Raw genomic sequence first — 18,817 nt, 5'->3', positions numbered from 1 at the left:
TGCTTGCCTAGCATATGTGAGGCCATGGGTTCAATCCTCAGCACCACATAAAAATTAATTAATTAACTAAATAATTAAAAAAAAAAAAACCTGCTGGGTGAGGTGGCTCATGTCTATAATCTCAGCAGCTTGGGAGGCTGAGGCAGGAGGATCTCAAGTTCAAAGCCAACCTCAGCAATGGTGAGGCACTGAGCAACTCAGTGAGACCCTGCCTCTAAATAAAATGTAAAAAATGGGCTAGGGGCTGGGATGTGGCTCAAACGGTAGTGCGATTGCCTGGCATGCATGCGGCCCAGGTTCTATCCTCAGCACCACATACAAACAAAGATGTTGTGGTCTGCCGAAAACTAAAAAAAAATAAATATTAAAAAAATTCTCTCTCTCTCTTTTTTTTTAAAAAAAATAAAATGGGCTAGGGATGTGGCTCAGTGGTTAAGTGCCTCTGTGTTCAATCCCTAGTACCAGAAAAATAAATAAATAAATACTATCTGTACTATCTTTACAACTTGTCTGTAAATAAAAAATTATTGTAAATAAAAAGTTTATTACTCAAAAAACAATAATGTAGAAAGAGTGTGTTAGGGGGCTGAGGTGGTAGCTTAGCAGTAGAGTGCTCCTCTAGCACATGGGAGGCCCTGGGTTCGATCCTCGCACCACATAACAACAAATAAATAAAGATGTTGTGTCCAGTTATAACTAAAAAATATATTTAAAAAAAAAAAGTGTTAGTATTCTAAACTCTGAGTTACCTGGCAAGTGAAAAAGGTGTTGATTAATTTTGAATTTGGTATGTTAAGACTATATATAGTATAATTACTAAAAGAATGAAAATGGGGTATATATCTTCCAAACTCATTCAGGGGAAAAAAAGGAGCAATACAAAGTATGTAACCAATTCAAATTAAAACAAGAAAGGAGTAAATAAGAAACAGGCCAAACAAAACAGAAAACACCAAATAGGATACTTAATCTTCATTCAGTAATTGCATCATTATAATTTTATAATTATCATTATTTTTGTCTTTTGCTTTTTTTTACTAGGGAATGAACAATGGTGGTGGTGGTGGGGGGAGGTTTGTACCACTGAGTTACATCTCCATCTATTTTTTATTATTTTTTAAAATTTGAGACAGGGTCTCACTAAGCCTTTTTTTTTTTTTTTTAAAGAGAGAGAGAGAGAGAGAGAGAGAGAGAGAGAGAGAGAATTTTTTAATATTTATTTTTTAGTTTTCGGCGGACACAACATCTTTGTTTGTATGTGGTGCTGAGGATGGAACCCGGGCTGCACGCATGCCAGGCGAGCACGCTACCACTTGAGCCACATCCCCAGCCCCTCACTAAGCCTTGAACATGTGATCCTCCTGTCTGTCTACCTAGTTGCCACTGCACCCGCATTGCAACATTTTAAGTAGACTAAATGGTCCAGTTAAATACAAAGATTATAAGAGGAGATTTTTAAAGTCCAACTAAAGGTTGTTTTCACATGTAAAACATGAATACACAGAAAAGACTAAAGTGAAAAGTTAGAAAATAGAGGATATAACAGTAAATAAAATATTTTAAGAAGTGATCTTTGGTTTCTAATCAAACAACAATGGTTCCCTCAGCATGGGGCTCAGGCCATCAGAAACCCTGAGCTTTGCAAGTAAGGGGCACCCTGTAGCTATCAGGGTGATGCCTAGCTACCTGCTCCCTGAGGCCTTTGGTCCTAAGAGTTCCCTGTGACTATTACTATTACACTCAACAAAATGGTCCTATATAGTCAGCAGGATCCCTTGATAGGGAAGTATCTCCTTGCCTTTCCATATTAAATCGAGTTCGCTGGCGTGGTGCATAAACTGGTGTATTTGGCTCATGAGATGATTCTAGATAGAATCAATCCACAGCAAAACCTTTTGGGTGGTCAGAAGCCTGTTAAGTTTCTATCTTGAAGAGATAAAAGGGCTTGTTAATGTAGTGGAAGCTCAACTCTGCTCAGGCTAATAGTTTTGAAGTCACATCTCTTTGCACAAGTGTTCATGGAAGCCCCTACTCTCTTCACTACACCAATTCTGCCCCCTGGGGGCTCAGTTATCACCTCCGCCTTACCCACTTCAGCCCAGGTCTGGAAGCTCCCGCGGAGCTCAGTTTATTGAGGTCCTCACCGCCCATCTGGGCTTCGAGTATGGGTTGCCTGAAGGTCCGACACCCTAAGGCCCCGAAGCAGTACCAGGGCAAGTGTGGGCCCGTACACCGCTGTCACTCACCACTGAAGGTGGAAGGTGTGTCCACAGTGGATGGCCGCCACGTCGCGGGAGTGGTCGAAGAAGTCCGAGCAAATAGTGCACAGGGCACGGATAGGCATGATGGCTGGACTCAAGCGGACCAGGTAGCCAAGGAAACTGCAACAGGTCCAACTTCGTGGCCGCGCCCCCGCGTCTCGGCTTGCTTCAAATTTGGCTCCACAGCACGACTTCCGGGAATAAACCGGAAATGACGACACCAAACCGGGAAAAGAGCCTGAATGTTTGGCTCTGATTGGATTAACTCCCGGCGGGGCGGGACCATTGATGAGGTTTAGCGGCCCTCGACCGTAGAGAATCCTGGGATTGAGCGCGGTGGCTCTTAAGCGATTTTTGGAAACCTCCACCAACCCCTGAGACAAAGGGCACTGCCTTGGGTTAGGGCGGAAAGCAGCGACGCTGCGAGATAACCCTTCTTCCAAGCAAAACTGGCTGTTGTGGTACCAAGCTGGCGCGAAATGACCAGGCCTGGGCTGTCTCTTCTTTCAGCACTCAGGGAAAGTCAAGACTGCAGCCACAAGGGGATGGAACCGTGGTCCCCATAGGTCCCCGGGTTCTGGGCAGTGCTGGACCTCTTATAGTTCCGCTTACAGAACGCGCACTGGCAGCTTATAGTTCCCAGACCAAAAGAATGCCCCACCCTCTCGGTTTAAGATTATTAGTGATCTTGGAAAGATGGATATGTATGGCCCAACCAGTCAGCACGACCCACAGTAACCTTGGCTTTATCTAAGTAAGAGCTAATGATCCCCGGGTTTGGAGATACTAGGGCCAGTAACTTAATTTAGCTCTCAGCTCCCAGGATTCATTATGCCTGAGAATGTAGTAGGGTTGCAATTTTGGAGGCATAAATGCTTCGAAGACCAGGAACTAACAACCCTTTTTATTATTCCCACAAAAGAATAAGTTATTCTTTGAGATTCTCCCTGAGAAAGCAGCAACCCTGGTGAGTTCAACTCTGGGCTAGAGCAAGACTACTTTGGGATCTTCAGCCGTTTTGACAGGGTTACTCTCTCCTGAAGAAACTTTGTGCAGAGCCCCATGAGCTGAAGAAGCCACCGAGCAAAATCCCATTGGGCCTATGTGGAAAGCACAGGTGTTCACAGGAAGGAATCAACACACAGCAGTATAGAACCTTTGTGCAATGCCCATCCTATACCTTCTCCCCAACTAAGGAAAGCCCACTTAGGCTATGAGCAAAGGTTGCTTGCTGTGGTGGTTGGCCCTGGATGGGTTCTGGCTCTGTACCCAAGTTGAGACAAAGGCTCCTTTAATCAACAGAAGTCAGAACAGCAGCCTTACTTGAGCTTTCAGCCCAGGAAGTATTCCTGGGCCCATATCTAGCTCAGAATGCACCACCCACATGGATTTCTAGAGTCCAGAGGACACCCATCAATCACCACCTTTGTGGATCAACTGGTTGAGAGTAACCTTCACTCTCAGCTCAAGCAATCTACTGAGCATCAGCTACTACCTGTGAACCTTCTCCCAGCCTCTCCCCTCCCCACTGCCTTCCAGGGACTCTTCCTTGGTAGGACAGAGGAAGCAAAGGCAAGAGGGTGGCCAGAGGCTTTGCAGGGTGACGTTTATTTGCCAGGTTCAGCAGGCACACAATTAGCCCACCAACCTTCACGTACCAGAGCAGACCCACAGGCATGCAAGGAGAACGGCAGGACCACCATGGAATGCCAAGCAAGGGCGAGGACCAGTATGGTTGCCTGTCCAGGCTGTGGTAGTGTCTGACAAAGGGCACCTGTCAGGAACCTCCCTCAGGGTACTAGGGAGTCTTATACTTCTTCATCCCAGCAAGAGCAACTTAACATGGCTCAGAGGCTCCTAGGCCTCTAACAGTAGCAAGAGTAAAAACAGAGAAGGATCTTCTCCATGTTCTTGTTAAACTGAGAGCAGAAAATCCACCCCTCTGAAGGGCAAACCCCCAGATCATACTAAGGATTACCAATCAGCAGCCCCCCTGGGATAGAGAAGATTTATGGGCTGAGCCTGTGCAGGGTTAGCATACAGAAAGAGAATGGGGACATCAGCCCTCCCTGTTTAGCCCATGGTAAGGATCCAGCTAGGCTGGGGCACTGGGTGCTAGTCCTGTACTATGTTCTACGAGGTCTCATTGCCACATCCTAATTGCTTCTCCTTTCCCGTAGAGGCCCAAGAGGTTCAGGGCAACCCACTGCAGGACTCAAGAGGGCAAGAAATAACACAAGCGTCTCAGGAGGGCCTTCCCAGGGACAAAGATGGAAGCTTCTACCCTCCTACTCATTCTCTTATCATCGCTCATATTTCTAAGGACCCCCACAGCTAGCATTTAGTGCCCCCAGCCAACACATGACCAATCTTGATTTAAAGAAAACTGCCCTAGATTTTTGGATACTCTGTACTAGCCAGCGTCTACTCCTAAAGCAGCCCACATACCACAGGTACACACCTTCATATGTAGGAGCCTAACACCACTGACAGGGCCTCGCTGGAGGACCAGCTCTCAGGGCAAGGCCACTCAATTTAGGGCCTGGGAAAGTATGGAACCTGCAGGGCCTGCCTGGGTGAATGATGAGGCAGGAAGGGAAGGAGAAAGAGAGCAGGGACCCCCTGAGATCCCTAGAGCAGCATCCCACAAGGAACAAAAATTCGTGAAGGTAGCAACAGACAGAAAAGCCACAAGGTATCCATGCAGGGGTTGGGGCTGGCCCTGCCTCTGGCCTGCCCACCACTCGCACATACACACAGGAGACAAGACTGCTCTCCCGTGGCCCCCAGGAATGCCCCACTAGGATGGGGAGCTTGGGGGAGCAAGGGCATCATGCCAGTGACTCTATGTACAATGAAAAGCCCCTCATTCACTCTCCCACCCTCCTGCCCGCCCCCCATCCCCCACCAGGCTGCCCACTCAGCTGGTCTCCTCTCTTCGAGACTCCTGGGCATAGCCAGTAGCCCCTTCTTTACTAGAGGGTACAGCCTGGCCTGTGGCACCCTCTAGGGTTGTGCTGTCCGGCTGGGCCATAGCCGGCTCAGGGGTGGCAGCTGCCTTGGCAGCTGGTGTGACACTGCTTTGGGTGGTGGGCACCATGCTCTCTTCTGTGGCTGGTGTGGCTCTCCCATCTGTGGCTGGAGTAGCGCTTCTGTCAGTGGCTGGGGTGACACTGCCATCAGTGGCTGGGGTGATGCTCCCATCAGTGGCTGGGGTGACACTCCCATCAGTGGCTGGAGTGGTGCTGCCATCTGTGGCTGGGGTGGCACTACGGTCTGCAGAGGCCACATTTTCACTCTTGGTAGCACATGCAGCATCACCCTCTGTGGCAGATCCACTTGCAGCTGCAGCCCCACCTGCAGCCCCAGGGATGGCAGTGTCTGTGGCTGAGCCAGACTGCACTGCAGCTGTGCCAGATTGCTCTGGTGCCCGGAGCCGTTTCATGAGGGTGGTCACTCGGACAGCTTTCTGAAAGGAGGACAGTGGAGGAGAAACTCAAGGTGAGGCTAGCTGGATCCAATCCCTGGCAATTGCTAAACCCAGCCCCTTCCATGGTACCCCAGCTACTTCTGACCACCTTAGACCAGGGATCCAACTGCTCAGTACTCCGCTTAAGGTCATGACAGCCATTCATGAGAACCTAAAGAAAGCTTGTGTATGGTTTTGCAGAGGTGTGGTATGGGCAAGAAACTGGGTATCAGAAGGAACACTTAGGACTGGGCCAAGAAAGAGAACAATCAAAACTTACCTTCCACTTGGCCCTGGCAAAGTTCTTTTCAATCTGGGCACAAACACCATCCTTGATGTTCTTATCAGAAGCAGCATTGCCAGAAATCCTGGGAAGGGTACAAGTACATCTGGATCTGAGAGATATGGGTCTTTGGGAAGATTCTGTCCAGCCCTCCCACTACAGGATCCAAGACTACCAAGCAAAGTCTGTGGGCTGGCAGGAACTTGGGTCAAGGCCTCAGGGATGGGGACATTTAGGTATGAGGGGAATAGAAGTCAAGAGAAGCCTGGCCTCTCCTCCTTCAGTTCTCTCCTGGGCCTTGCTCACCATTCATGGGAGATGGCCTCTTCTGCAGTGATCCGCTGGTCTTGCTCCACCTCCATCAGCCTTGTGACCAGGTCTTTGGCTGGGGACAAAGCCAGGAAGGAGCTACGCATGGGCGCCCCATCTCATTGTCTAGAGGTGATGAATGGGCTGGGGGGCAGGAGCAGAATCCAGCAGAGAAGCTGAGAGCAGCGCCTCCCTTCCCACTGCCCTACACTCTACCCACATACTGAGCATCTCCTCACCTGCTTGAGAAATATCATCCCAGTATGGAGAGTCAAACTCATAGTCGCCAGCCAGGATCTTCCGGAACAGATTCTTATCATGGTTCTCATAGTCATCTTCTTCTACCTCCTCATAGAAGGGTGGGTTACCTGAAAGCCTACATGGAAGCAGAGTCACCCAAGATAGCCAGACATAGGGCTTCACCCCACCCAGCTGCAAGCCTACATGTCTACCCATCCACTCACAGGATATACATGATGACACCAATGGCCCAGCAGTCCACAGGGCGTCCATACCGTTGCCGGCCTACCACCTCCGGGGCTACAAACAATGTCCAAATGCTAGTCAGCATCAGGCCATCCACAACTACTACCTGAGATAGGGACATCCCCCTACCCAAAGTGATTCCCTCAAGGCTGACCTCCCCCAACCTGCCCCTGTCCCATCCCTGCTTGCCTAGATACTCAGGGGTCCCACAAGGCTCCTTGATGAGGCCATTCTCTAGCTTAGCCAGGTGGAAGTCGCTGATGACAATCTTGGAGTTCTTCAGCCGGTTGTAGTAAACCAGGTTCTCCAGCTGCTCAAGCCACATGTCATTTGGGTAGGCAGAAGAGGATACCATGAGGGCCTCAAAGTCTGGACCAATGCCCCAAGATACTTCCCATTGTACTCCAACCCCAGCTTGGCTGCAAATTGACCCAGTGATTCTGAACCTTGACTCACCTTGAGGTTCCTGTGCACAATCTTGAGTGAGTGCAAGTAGGCCACAGCCTCCAGGACCTGCCGCACCACATTGCTCGTGTCTCGTTCCGAGTAGTAGCCCTGGTCCAGGATCCAGTCAAACACCTCCCTCCCCGTGGCCCTGAGGGACACCAGCCCCTGAGCCCGGCGTGGGCAGGATTGGGGACGGGGCAGGAGTGTTTGGGAGGCCTCCCTTCACCAGGCAGATGACTGGGCAAGGCACAGGGACTTAGAACCCCAAGGGTCCAGAGAGGGGTCTTTCCTTAGTTGCCGAGGGCAGGACAAATAAAGACCCCAGGGACTAGGGAATCCTGGGATCCCAGACCCTTACTCACAGCTCCAGGAAGATGAAGTATTCTTTGCGGGTCACAAATACATCTACCAGCTGCAGGATGTTGGGATGCTTCACCCTAGAGGCGGGGAGAAGTCAGTAGTTAGAACTAGGTGAACCCTTAGGAGAGTCCCTGGTCACTGTGGCAGCCACAGGACACTGACTAGCCAGAGGATGGTATTGCCTGAGTCTACCTGCCCTTTAAGCCCTTCCCTACAGCTTCCTATCCTTCCCTGCCCCCAGACCAGACCTCAACTCACATCTTGAGGATGCCGATCTCATTCTTGGCTGCCTTCCGCACCTTGCGGCCATCCCGCTTCTGAAACTTCTTGCAAGTGTGCAGCTTGCCTGTAGTCTTGTCCTTGGCCCGAAAGATTTCACAGAACTCCTCACTGTAGCAGGCAGGTCATCCACTCAGTCCTGGCCTTAGTGTAGGGTACATTCCACGCCCCCTCTGCTTGCCCACCCACCCATTTTTGCCCAGCAGGCCCAGCACTCACGTCTTGATGACCTGTCCCAAATCATATCTGTCAGTCACCTCCGATGGCTGGTTATAGTTCTTCTTGTCACCCAGAGTCACACACCCAAACGGCATTGCCAGGCTCTAAGCTGTGGGCAGGATTGGGATCTAGCTCAGCTATACCACTCTACTTCTCCCACATCAGATCTGCCTTTGAGAGACCCTAGCCTGGCTCAAGCCAAGCCAGAGCACCAGAAAGGGCTCAAGGTAAGCAGGCTGAGACCTACCCTCTTTTCTGGCCATATATCCAATCACTCAATTTGGCTGCCAGAACTACAAATGTGTTATGCTGATATATCAGGGAATAGTTCTATATTATATACACTTGAGAAGACTTATCAAACAACTTCTTTAAATTTTAGCTATTTTAGCCAAGTAGAGTGGCACCCGCCTATAATTCTTGCTACTTGGGAGGTTGAGGCAGGAAAATGACAAGTTCAAAGGCAACCTGGGCAACTTAGATCCTGTCTCAGAATAAAAAATAAGAACTGGGAATGTAGCTTAATGATAGAGTGCTTGCCTGGCATGTGCAAGGCCTTGGGTTTGATTCCTAGTACTGAAAACAATTAATTAAAAACATAAAAAGGGGGCTGGGGATGTGGCTCAAGCGCTAACATGCTTGCCTGGCAAGCGTGGGGCGCTGGGTTCGATCCTCAGCACCACATACAAATAGAATAAAGATGCTGTGTCCACCGAAAACTAAGAAATAAATATTAAAATCTCCTCTTTCTCCTTAAAAAAAATAAATAAATAAATAAAAAGGGCAGTGGATGTAGCTCAGTGATGAAGTGCTCCCAGGTTTAATCCCCATGCCACAAGAAATGATAAATAAAAATAAATTTTAGCCATTTTACTGATTAAGGGGCTATAACCACCCATTTACCAGATATTCATCCCTGAAGATCTGGAGATAGCAAGTATTGGCAAAGATGTGAACAACATGGTAAAGGGCAACTCTCCCCTTTAAGAAACAGTTTGGTTGAACAGACATGCCTGATACACTGGTAAACATCTGCCCTATACAAACACATACATTTGTGCTTCAGAACACTTGTACTAGAATGCTCATAGCAGCCATATTCATAATTGCCAAAAACTGGAAACAGCTCAACTATCCACCACTACAGGACATATTATTATAGAGTCACATTATACTGCAGTGAAAATGAAGGAGCTACAGCTATATGGAACCAATTAATCTTACAGTGCTCAGTGAGAAAGGGTACAGAATATATACAGTATGATTCTATTGCCACAGAACTCAAAAACAATTCATACCATTCAGGGATACAAATGCACTATAACGAAAAGCTAGAGAATAAGCACCTTTGAGTCATATAATGGTTCCTTCTAAGAGAAAGGAGAGATGGTGACTGATTCAGGACATGTGGGGGCTTCTGAAGGGCTTCTTTCATGCATGTGGTAAAAGGACTGAACCCAGGGGCATGCTATCACTGAGCTACTTCTCCAGATCTTCTTTTTAAAAATTTTTAAAAATATTTTTTTAGTTGTTGATGGACCTTTCTTTATTTATTTACATGTGGTACTGAGAATCGAATCCAGTGCCTCACATGTGTGAGGCAAGTACTCTACCGTTAAGCTACAACTACAGCCCCAACCCAGTCATTTTTTGTTTTGAGATAGGATCTTGCTAAGTTGCCCAGACTGACCTCAAATTTGCAATCATCATGCCTCAGCCTCCTATCCTGGATTACAAGTATGTACCACCACACCCAGGTAGAGGGCTTGTTTCTGAACCTCAATAGTAGTTACACAGGTTTGTGCCTTATAACAATTTATAAAAATGTACACGCTTGGAGCACATTCCTAGATTTTTATTATACTTCACAATAAAAGGGCATTATTAAAACTGGAGGCCAAAAAAAAAAAAAAAAAAAAAAGCCTGGAGGCCATCCACATTGAAGAATACTTGGTACCTATTAAGAATAAGGTATGAGGGCTGGGGACGTGGCTCAAGCGGTAGCACACTCGCCTGGCATGCGTGCGGCCTGGGTTCGATCCTCAGTACCACATACAAACAAAGATGTTGTGTCCGCCGATAACTAAAAAATAAATATTAAAAAAAATTCTCTCTCTCTCTCTCTGTCTCTCTCTTAAAAAAAAAAAAAAAAAAAAAAAGAATAAGGTATGAGGGCTGGGGTTGTGGCTTAGTGGTAGAGCGCTTGCCTAGCACGGGCGGGACCCTGATTTGATCCTCAGCACCACATAAAAATAAAGGCATTGTGCTGTGTCCATCTACACCTAAAAAATAAATGTTAAAAAAAAAAAAAGAATAAGGTGTGCTTCACTTTATTCTCAGTTGTTCAGTTAAAAAAGGGACAGAATGGTGGGTAAAGGGTACTGCTATTTGGGAAATATTTTAAAGTTCATACTGGTATACTTTTACAACCCTACCCCCACCCCCCCACAGCCACAAATTGTGAAGGATACCAAAAAAGAACTTTGGAAGGACACCAAAGGAAATAAGAGTTCTCTTTGGGACAGAGTTGGATATTGAAGGAGCAGAACCCTCAAAAATAAAACTTTTGTTTCTGTTAGAATTTTTAGTATGATGACTTTGATTGCTTTAGTAAGTATTGCATTTAGGCATGGTGCTTAGGGTATTCTTCTGAGGGAAAAGCTCCATCTGGGTGGAAAGGCAAAATTTGACTAGGTTTATATTCCCTGAGCCCAAGGGGAAGGATTGGTCAGAAGATATTCAGAGGTAATGATGAGCAAAAGCAAGACAAGCCTGCCTAGCACTATACTACATTGTTGGGCCCATAGGGACCCAGCATTAGGTACAGAAGTGAGGCCCCAGACCAGATATAACTGTCTAAGTAGGCTCCAGGCACTCTTTGAACCTGGGGTATGGTGCCCCCAGGTCTGCAACTCTGTCAGCTGTGGCCCAGTCTTCATCTGTTATGTTGTGTGGCTGGTTCCAGCACCCAAAGGAAAAGATACCCTCAGTCCTTGTTCAGAGATAGAGGACCTTTACAGACCTGACTCCAGAGTCTGCTCTATGATACCTGGTCAGTGTGAGCCTGGGCCTATAGCAGGTTCCACTCTGAGGATGCCCTGGAATTGCTCTGCCTCTGCTGTGTATGTGCTCCCTTCACACCAACAGCACCTGCTGTGTGCAGGGCCTAACTGGGGCCTTGAGTAACCAGATGCTTCCCTGTTGAAGGCACTCACAACCCCAGGGCAGTGGTAAATGGAGAACGCCATTCCTAGAGGACAAAGCTTAGCAAGAGGGACTCTACCAGCAGGGGCCAAAGCCTAGGACGCAAACAGGCCCTGACTGCTACTCACTTCTTCCCAGGCAGAAACCAGCCCCAATTCCCAGAGGCCAAACCCCTGGAGATCCTCCCTTAAATGTGCCCTCGGTATAAGGGAACACATTCTAATTCATCTGGGTTGCTTGGGCTCAGGGAATATAAACATATTTTGTCAGCATGATTCAAGGCAGATTTTAAGCCATCTAGTGAGGCATCGCAGAGGCAAACAAGTGAGGCTTTGAAGATTGTTGCCACCGTGGCCACAGCCCTGCTCCTGCATCTATTGAGGAAGAAGAGCATGTGGCTGGAATCCCATTTTTGCAGCTGAGAGCAGAGGCACAACTACCTACCATGCTAGTCACCCATCTCCACACTATGTAACATCTTGGGGAGGGGAACTCCATCAGACCTCATCCACTCTAATAGGCAGCAATTGCCCTCCCAGCCTGGAATCTGAGGGACCTGCACTAGGCAGAAGGGTGATAGCTCAGCCTGCAAGTTTCCCAGGAGGGCAATGAGGGACCTGTGTCCCAGCTCCATTGCTTTGCTTACACAATTTGCTCTGACACAAATGCCCTTCCCCCAGAGTCTCCCATCAGAATCTTATTTGTCACTGCAGAGTTATTTATAACGTTAAAAAAAGAAAAAGAAAAAGCAACTACCTAAATGTCCAACAACAGGTAACTTGCCAGCTTGACTATAATCTACTCAATGGCAGGAAAAGTGAGCATTGGCAAGGTCCTGCCCACCTTAGCTTCCCTATGGAGCAGTCTTCACACGAACAAGGTGCTAGACCAGAGCTGAATTTATTCTCTCATTGTGATTTCTGACATTAAGGTTGTCTCTGCAACAAATTGTTTAAAACAATTCTGATGTTCCACAGATGCAAAATGGCCCTTCTCTGAGATACCTTCTCCAATCTTTGCCCCACCCCATTCCAACAGCTCCCATCTCTGCCAGCATGGTGTGGGTGGGAGGTTTTGTGTATGCCTGATCCTGGTCCCAGCTTTTGGTTTTGCATATGAACTCATGCCCACGGAGGCCCAGAACTGGTCTTAGGGTCTGTCTCCACCATGGAAAGCTTACAGTAACATCAGCCTGGAGCCATGTCCTGCAGACTCAATGCTAGGACAGGAACAGATCTGCCTCTCCCCTACTATGGCTGCCCTGATCTCAACCAATTATTATCCACCTCATCAATCTAATTGAACTCACTGTGCCCCTGACCAGGCTTCAGGGTGAAGAGAGGAGAAAGGGGGGCCATATTTCCAATTAGCACTTTCATCCCTTCCATCCCCACCCACTACACCATCTGCTACCCACTGCTGAAACAGATTGAATTTGGGGGCCCCCTCTGAATTAAGAGGAACTTCCTCCTGGTGAGATTCCCCCCGCCACACACACACACACACACACACACACACACACACAGACATTAATAGGCACCAAAAAAAGATGGGAGCTGGAGACTGCCCACTCAGGTCTAACACAGGCTAACAAAATTTGCATAGGTTCATCACCTGCATTTTTTGTTCCCATAAATTATAACTACTTCTGTAGGATGGGAAGAAACAATCTAGGTACTTCTCCCAGGTTTGATCAAACTGTTCAAAAAGCTCATATTTCCTTTTTCCATTTTTTTTTTTTTTTTTTTTGCATATTTCTTCTATGGGTGGACAGCCAAATCCAGCCAGCCAGAATCCAGGAAGGGTCCTTGGGCTCGGTGGCCAGTAACATTGCTACTCCATGGGAGGCTGCAGATTGGGTGCGCCAAGCCCCTTGCATCTGTCTGCAAAAAGATGGACCCTGCCCCCAACGCTAAAGGAGCAACCAAGGAGTTTGCAATTATTAGCTCCATTGCCTAGACCCAACAATAGAGAGCTCTGCTTCCAGCAACACAGGACCTGCCTCTTCCTCAAGTCAGATCCACATTAGCCTAAGGAGGGCACAGTGGCCCCACAGCAGCCATTTCCTTGGAGATATAGTTCCTTCCCCTCTCTGCAGGAGAAACAAAACAGTGTGCACCTGGGGCTGTCAAAGGGCACTTGAGGGGAGTGCAGAGCCTAGCGTTGCCACTGCCCTCCAGCTGGCTCTTAGGGAACCTGAGGGCCCAGCACTTCCCAGTTACTGCCTGCTTCCCTAGACCTGACCACTGGACTCAGGGAATTGAGTCTCAGGGAACCCTGAGGGAGCCTCTTTCCCTTGGTGCCCTAGAAATAACAGGTCCCATAGGGGCTTTACTAATCTTTAGTCAGTCTGATTCAGGGGATGCCCAAGTAAAACAGAGGACAAGAGGCCCCATATCAAGGTCCTTTCCCCTTCTCCATGGGATCAGCTTGATTTAGGACCCACCTTTCATAGCCATAACTAGGCGTTTCCTGCTTGCTGCTCTGGCCCTTACTATGTGGGACTCTAGAGCTTGCAGTAAATATGAAGGCCAGGAAGGGTTCAGGAGGCCTCCAGCTGCCTCCCAAAAACTGTAGGCAACACCTCCATATTTAGTGGCAGCTGTGAACATCAGACTGCAGGCACCCCTTCCCCTCCCCTCTCAGGGAATAGGGCTGGGTTTCCTGCGGCAATGGACTTGTCCAGGCCCAAGACCTGTCTAGCTCACAGCTAGACTCAGCCACAGGCCCAGGTAGAGACCTCCTCACAGGTCTGGTATCAGAAGGCAAAGCCCACTGTGCAACTGCTTCAGGAACCTGTGTATGGGGCTACCCTGGCTGGCTATAATTGTGCCACAGTCAACAGTTCCTGGTACTACTCTCCCCACCTAATGAGGGAATAAGGAACAGGGGGTCCTCTCCCACCCCCACCCCCACCCACCCCCCAACACCAACTTGCACGTGGGCATGCTCAGTGTTACCTACAGAAAATTCAGTCCTCAATATGCAGGTAGAATCAAGAGCCAACTGCACTACCACCCCTACCTAGGACCTGGGGTCCTCCATTCTTTGAACCCCTGAAAGAGAATCCACTGGCGGCCCTACTTCCTTTTGGTTGGAGGAGGGGAAATGCAGAGGAAGGCACTAGAGTAAAGGGTTGCTATGGTGATGGAAGTTTTAAAACAAGGAGAGGGGGAAGGGAAAGATGTTAGCCAGGTCCCTTCTTTAAGAATTCTCTCATGCTTTGACCTAGCTCCTTCCCCATGGGTTCTGTGACCCTGGTCCTTATTGAAGAAAGGGAAGTGGGGGAACTGAGAGACTAGAAAAGAGAAGGTGTAGAGGGTCAAAGACACAGACAAAAGCAGAACCTGTGATAGAAGAGAAGCAAGAAGGTGACAGTAAGAGGGACATTGACACACAAGGAGAAAAGGGGAGGTAGGGAAGAGGCTTTGAAAGGACTTGAGATACCCAGCAGTACCCTAAGGTTTCCATGGCCATGTGCTCTGAACCCCTGGGTCCTAGCTATCCCTGATATCTGTACCTTCAAGACTGAACTCTCCAGTATCCCTCAAAGCAGCCAGATTCTTGGGGCATTTTGGTGGGGAAGAGGCCAGCTGTTGCAGTTCTCCAGCCAGGACAGTTCCCCAGATTCTACTTATCCCCAGACTCTCCTTATCCTTCCGGCAGCTCAGGTAAAGGAGGTCCAATATGTTGAAGACACAGAATAAGGAAATGGAAAAGAAGCTTGAAGACCTGGATGTTTCCCTTTACAATTCCTCCTTCTCAGCTAGATACCCCCAGCCATCTCTCCAACCCCCATCTGCTATCTTCTATAGGACTTGGGTCCCTAGAGCCCCTCTAGCAGCTCAGCTTCATCTGTCGCCAACCCTTTGATGGATCTAGTCAGGAGGACCAGAAACAGCACTGTAAGCAACCCAGAATCAGTATAACAACTGCACAACGCCTCTGTGCCCCATGCCTCAGTTTCCCTAAACAGAGATTCATAGGCTCTGTGGCCTTCTTCCAGGGCAGAGGATTGTCCAACTGCCTGAGAGTGGAGACCAGAGCATGGGATTAGAGAGGAAGGTCAGCAGCAGATATGTAAAGCCAGCCTAGGGCACATAAGGGTCCACACCAAATGATCTACAAGAAAGGGAGACCCCTGCCCCACCTTGGGAACTAGCCCAACTCTGAGAAGAGTGGAGACACTAATTTCCCAGTGAGAAAATTGAGGCTCAGAAGCCACTGGAACTGGCTTCCACTTAAGGGGAGGAGGGTAAAGCACCAGGTCCCTAAAGATTCTGGGGGACTCAAAGCCTGGGCTTTGAGGGAGGCACAGAACAGGTTAGACTAGTGCAGACTCTGAGGTTTTGGTGAGGGACAGAGGACCCTGTTTCCTAGGAAGGAACCTGGTGGAGCAGGCTCTGTCTAGGGTCTGCAGATAAAAGCAGTTGGTGGGGGGTGGGGGAGGACGGGATAGGGGGGTTTGGGGCTCAAGAGTCACCAGGGTCTCTGCCAGACAGTTCAAGTTGGGGAAAGCAGAAGCTCAACTCAAACCGTTCCCAGTTACCCACAGTCAGGGGCCCTGCTCCCCACCAGGGTGCCACCCTGACCCCCTTCCCCAGCGCTGCTGGCTCGCCCCCGCTGGCACAGCAACACACATGCGGGAGGCACACGTGTGAGCACCAAGCCCCGCACCTCCCAGCTGGAACATGTGCGCCTGGCACCCCCACCGCGCACGTGGGTCCTTGCTTTGGACCACCCCCCCACACACACATTGTTGGCCCTCCGGAGAAGACTTGGAAGCTGGAACTTTGCTGGGGGGGCTGCTGGTCCCCAGGAGCTTGCAGCCTCCTCCCCCAACCTCGCAGCAGCCCCGCCCAGCCCCCTCTGGCTGTCGCCCATAAAGAACTCTCCGTTGTCATGGAAATTAGTGACTGCTAAGCCCGAGGGTGGGGGCCTGGGGGCAGTTGGGAGGGGCTGTTGGCGTCTCTGGGAGCGGGGAGGGATGGCTCAGCCCTTGGCCCCTACCCTCATGGGGCACCACGATCTTCGAGGGTTAAGGTTTTCACAATTCGTAACCGCAAAGGCTTCCCCCGGGACCCCCACCCCCCACCCCAGCCGTCCGAGGTAATCGGGAACTTCAACGACCCCGCGCGCCAACCCCCCCCCCCATCTGCAGAGCCCGCGAGCTGTGCTCCCGCTGGGACCCCGAGCCCTCGCGCCACCCCCCTCCCCCGCACTCTGCGCTAGGAACCTCTAACCAGGAAAACAATCCCCCAAGGCCCCCCAACATGCGTCCAGGAGACGCCCCCCAACCCGGGGCCCAACCCTCCCAGCTCCCGCACCTGCAGCTCTGGTTGGTCACAGAGGGGAAACGATCGCGGACTCAGCAGGGCGCCGAGGGCTCCGAGAGTGGCGGGTAGAATCCGCTTGGGGCACGCGGGGCAGACGCGGCGCCAGCTGCAGCCGCTTCAGCTCGCGAACCTCCAGCATCGCCAGCCGCTAGCCGGCAATGGATTCGCACCCCGGGCCGGGGGCGGGCTGGAGGCGGGGCCTCCTATCTGGGCCTGCCCCCACCTTGGGATCTCACTCGCGGGAGGGCACTAGCGGATTGGTGTCGAAGCTGGTGAGCCCCAACCATGCTCTCAACGATTCCCTTAAGACCTCGGACTTCCAGATCGACCCAGCAACAGAGGCCAGAGGGGCCATCCTGGGCCCAATGTAGGTGGTAGGGAGTGGGGAATTGGGGAAAAGCCTAAACCCTGGAGCTGCACGGAAGTCTCTTAGCTTTTAGTACTTGACCGTAGTCTCTGGGGGACGAGGGCTCCACCCAGTTCCCCAAACCCAATCCAAAGGGCGGGACCCACGTAGGAGAACCAACTGGGCAATTGCTAGAGCATTCTTCTACCTAGGAGCAGTAAACACTCAGGGGTGTGTGTATGTGCAAGTGATCAGAAGATAACGCAACAAGGGCCCCAGGCCATCCTAACCCCAACTCCTGCAACACAGAAGTCTTTCCCAGATGTAACAGCCAGGGTTGCTGGCCCAGTCTGCTCCCTCTTGTATGGTGTTGAATTTTCCAACGGATAAAAGTCACCTATGACATGGTGTGTGCTCTGTTTTCTTCCCACTGTAATCACCCCCGAACGCTTCATGAGCAACCCCACCCCATGAGCTGGGACATGGGGTCACAGGAGAACTGTGGCACCAATGTACTCCACCAAGCCTGGACTTGGAAGGAGAAAGCTCAGAACTGCTAGGAAGAAGATTTGAAAGAAGTCCTTGACCTCATCTTCATCCTTTGTACATGGAACCAATATGTGCCCCCATTCCCCTCACAAGCACTGAGGACCATTCCAGTATCTAAAAGGCAAGACTTAAGCCTTTCAATATCCAGTAAGCCATCTGGCCCTGACTTCAGGGGTGGGGGCAGAATGGGATTATCCCCAAATTCTTAGGCATGTTGAGTGAGGTTCTTCTGCATGGCTACCCATAGCTGATGACAGAAAAGACTAAGTGAAGAAATTGAGAATAGAACTAGAAAACTAGCCTGGGAAATGACTACCTCAACCAAGGCCACTCTGTCTTCCTCCAGATGGGGTATTGAGGAGCCTTAATATCTTTCCTTAGCTTTGATTCACCTTCTGCAGGCCCCTCTGTGCTCCCTAAGTTCTGGGTGGTCGCTGTGATGACACACAACACTGCTGGGTAGGAATCTCCTGGCAAGCCAGGCATGTGCAGGGCAAAGACTATCATCTCAGTATGCTTAGCTAATGTTTGCAGAATGAATGAATGAATGGCTTGGCACTGAGTCCTTCTTGCCATCTGCCCACTATCCTTAAAATGATGGGACTCTGAGTTGTATGTGGTAGCCAAGTCATGAATTGCTGACCCCATGTGTCATACACATTTTCTGTCTTTCCCAAGGATCATAACTATCCAGGCATGGGACCAACAAGAAGCTGAAATGGGGGTTTATAGGCAGGGGAAGGGGTGGCTCTCTAGAGCTTTGCCTGATGCTGGCAGTACTCCACTTCTTCTTGGTCCTGTGCACACTCTGTATGCGTGTGGGTGAGAGCACGTGGCAGGGTGTATGCGCACACGTGTATATGTTGTGTTCTTTTATGCTCAGAGAGATGGCAACAGCACAGTGTGTGCAGTGGTGCCCAGGGTCACGTGTGTCTGTATTCTGTGTGCACTCAGGCGTGCTAGCTGGCATGTGTATATTAATGCTGTAGTTAGTCCCTAGAGATGTGGGTCCTTCTTTCTGCCTGACACAAGTCTCAGGATTGTGGAGGCTGAATCAAGCTATGGAAGCAGGATATAGGAAGGGGCTAGACCATTCCTGGGGGGTGGGCAAGGTCTGTGACATCCATAGATCATTGTTTCCAAGCTCCGCACTAGGGCAACCCCTTACTTTCAAGTATATGTGAGGGTAGATAAGTCTTTGTCATTTGTGGAAGGCAACCTGAAGACATGGCTTGTCCCTCAGCATCCAGCCAGGAAAAGTATGACCAA

General features: G+C 49.7%; 2 protein-coding genes across 2 annotated transcripts in view; both read right to left on the bottom strand.

Moving 5' to 3' along the window:
• Nucleotides 1–3,715, bottom strand: part of Traip (TRAF interacting protein) — a 30,512-nt gene extending 26,797 nt beyond the window's left edge. Inside the window, exon 1 of the mRNA XM_046431935.2 lies at nucleotides 2,247–3,715. Coding sequence (XP_046287891.1) covers nucleotides 2,247–2,344 — 98 coding nt within the window. The 5' untranslated portion in view covers nucleotides 2,345–3,715. The remainder of the gene's footprint in view (nucleotides 1–2,246) is intronic.
• Nucleotides 3,716–3,850: 135 nt separating this feature from the next.
• Camkv (CaM kinase like vesicle associated) lies at nucleotides 3,851–16,844 on the bottom strand. Its single transcript, XM_046431934.2, has 11 exons — nucleotides 16,645–16,844; nucleotides 8,114–8,222; nucleotides 7,874–8,005; nucleotides 7,618–7,692; nucleotides 7,265–7,403; nucleotides 6,998–7,118; nucleotides 6,787–6,862; nucleotides 6,562–6,698; nucleotides 6,320–6,398; nucleotides 6,011–6,098; nucleotides 3,851–5,730 (listed from the first exon to the last, which is right to left on the bottom strand). Exons 2-11 carry the CDS (start codon nucleotides 8,206–8,208, stop codon nucleotides 5,182–5,184), a joined length of 1,491 nt encoding a protein of 496 aa, XP_046287890.1. The 5' UTR covers nucleotides 8,209–8,222; nucleotides 16,645–16,844; the 3' UTR covers nucleotides 3,851–5,181.
• Nucleotides 16,845–18,817: the final 1,973 nt, after the last annotated feature.

Source organism: Marmota monax, unplaced genomic scaffold (assembly GCF_021218885.2).
Source record: "Marmota monax isolate L192 unplaced genomic scaffold, Marmota_monax_Labrador192_F-V1.1 WCK01_AAM20220418_F8-fsc00022, whole genome shotgun sequence".
Classification (NCBI taxonomy): domain Eukaryota; kingdom Metazoa; phylum Chordata; class Mammalia; order Rodentia; family Sciuridae; genus Marmota; species Marmota monax.
Note: the sequence above shows the minus strand (reverse complement) of the source record. Positions and strands in the feature narration are given on the sequence as shown.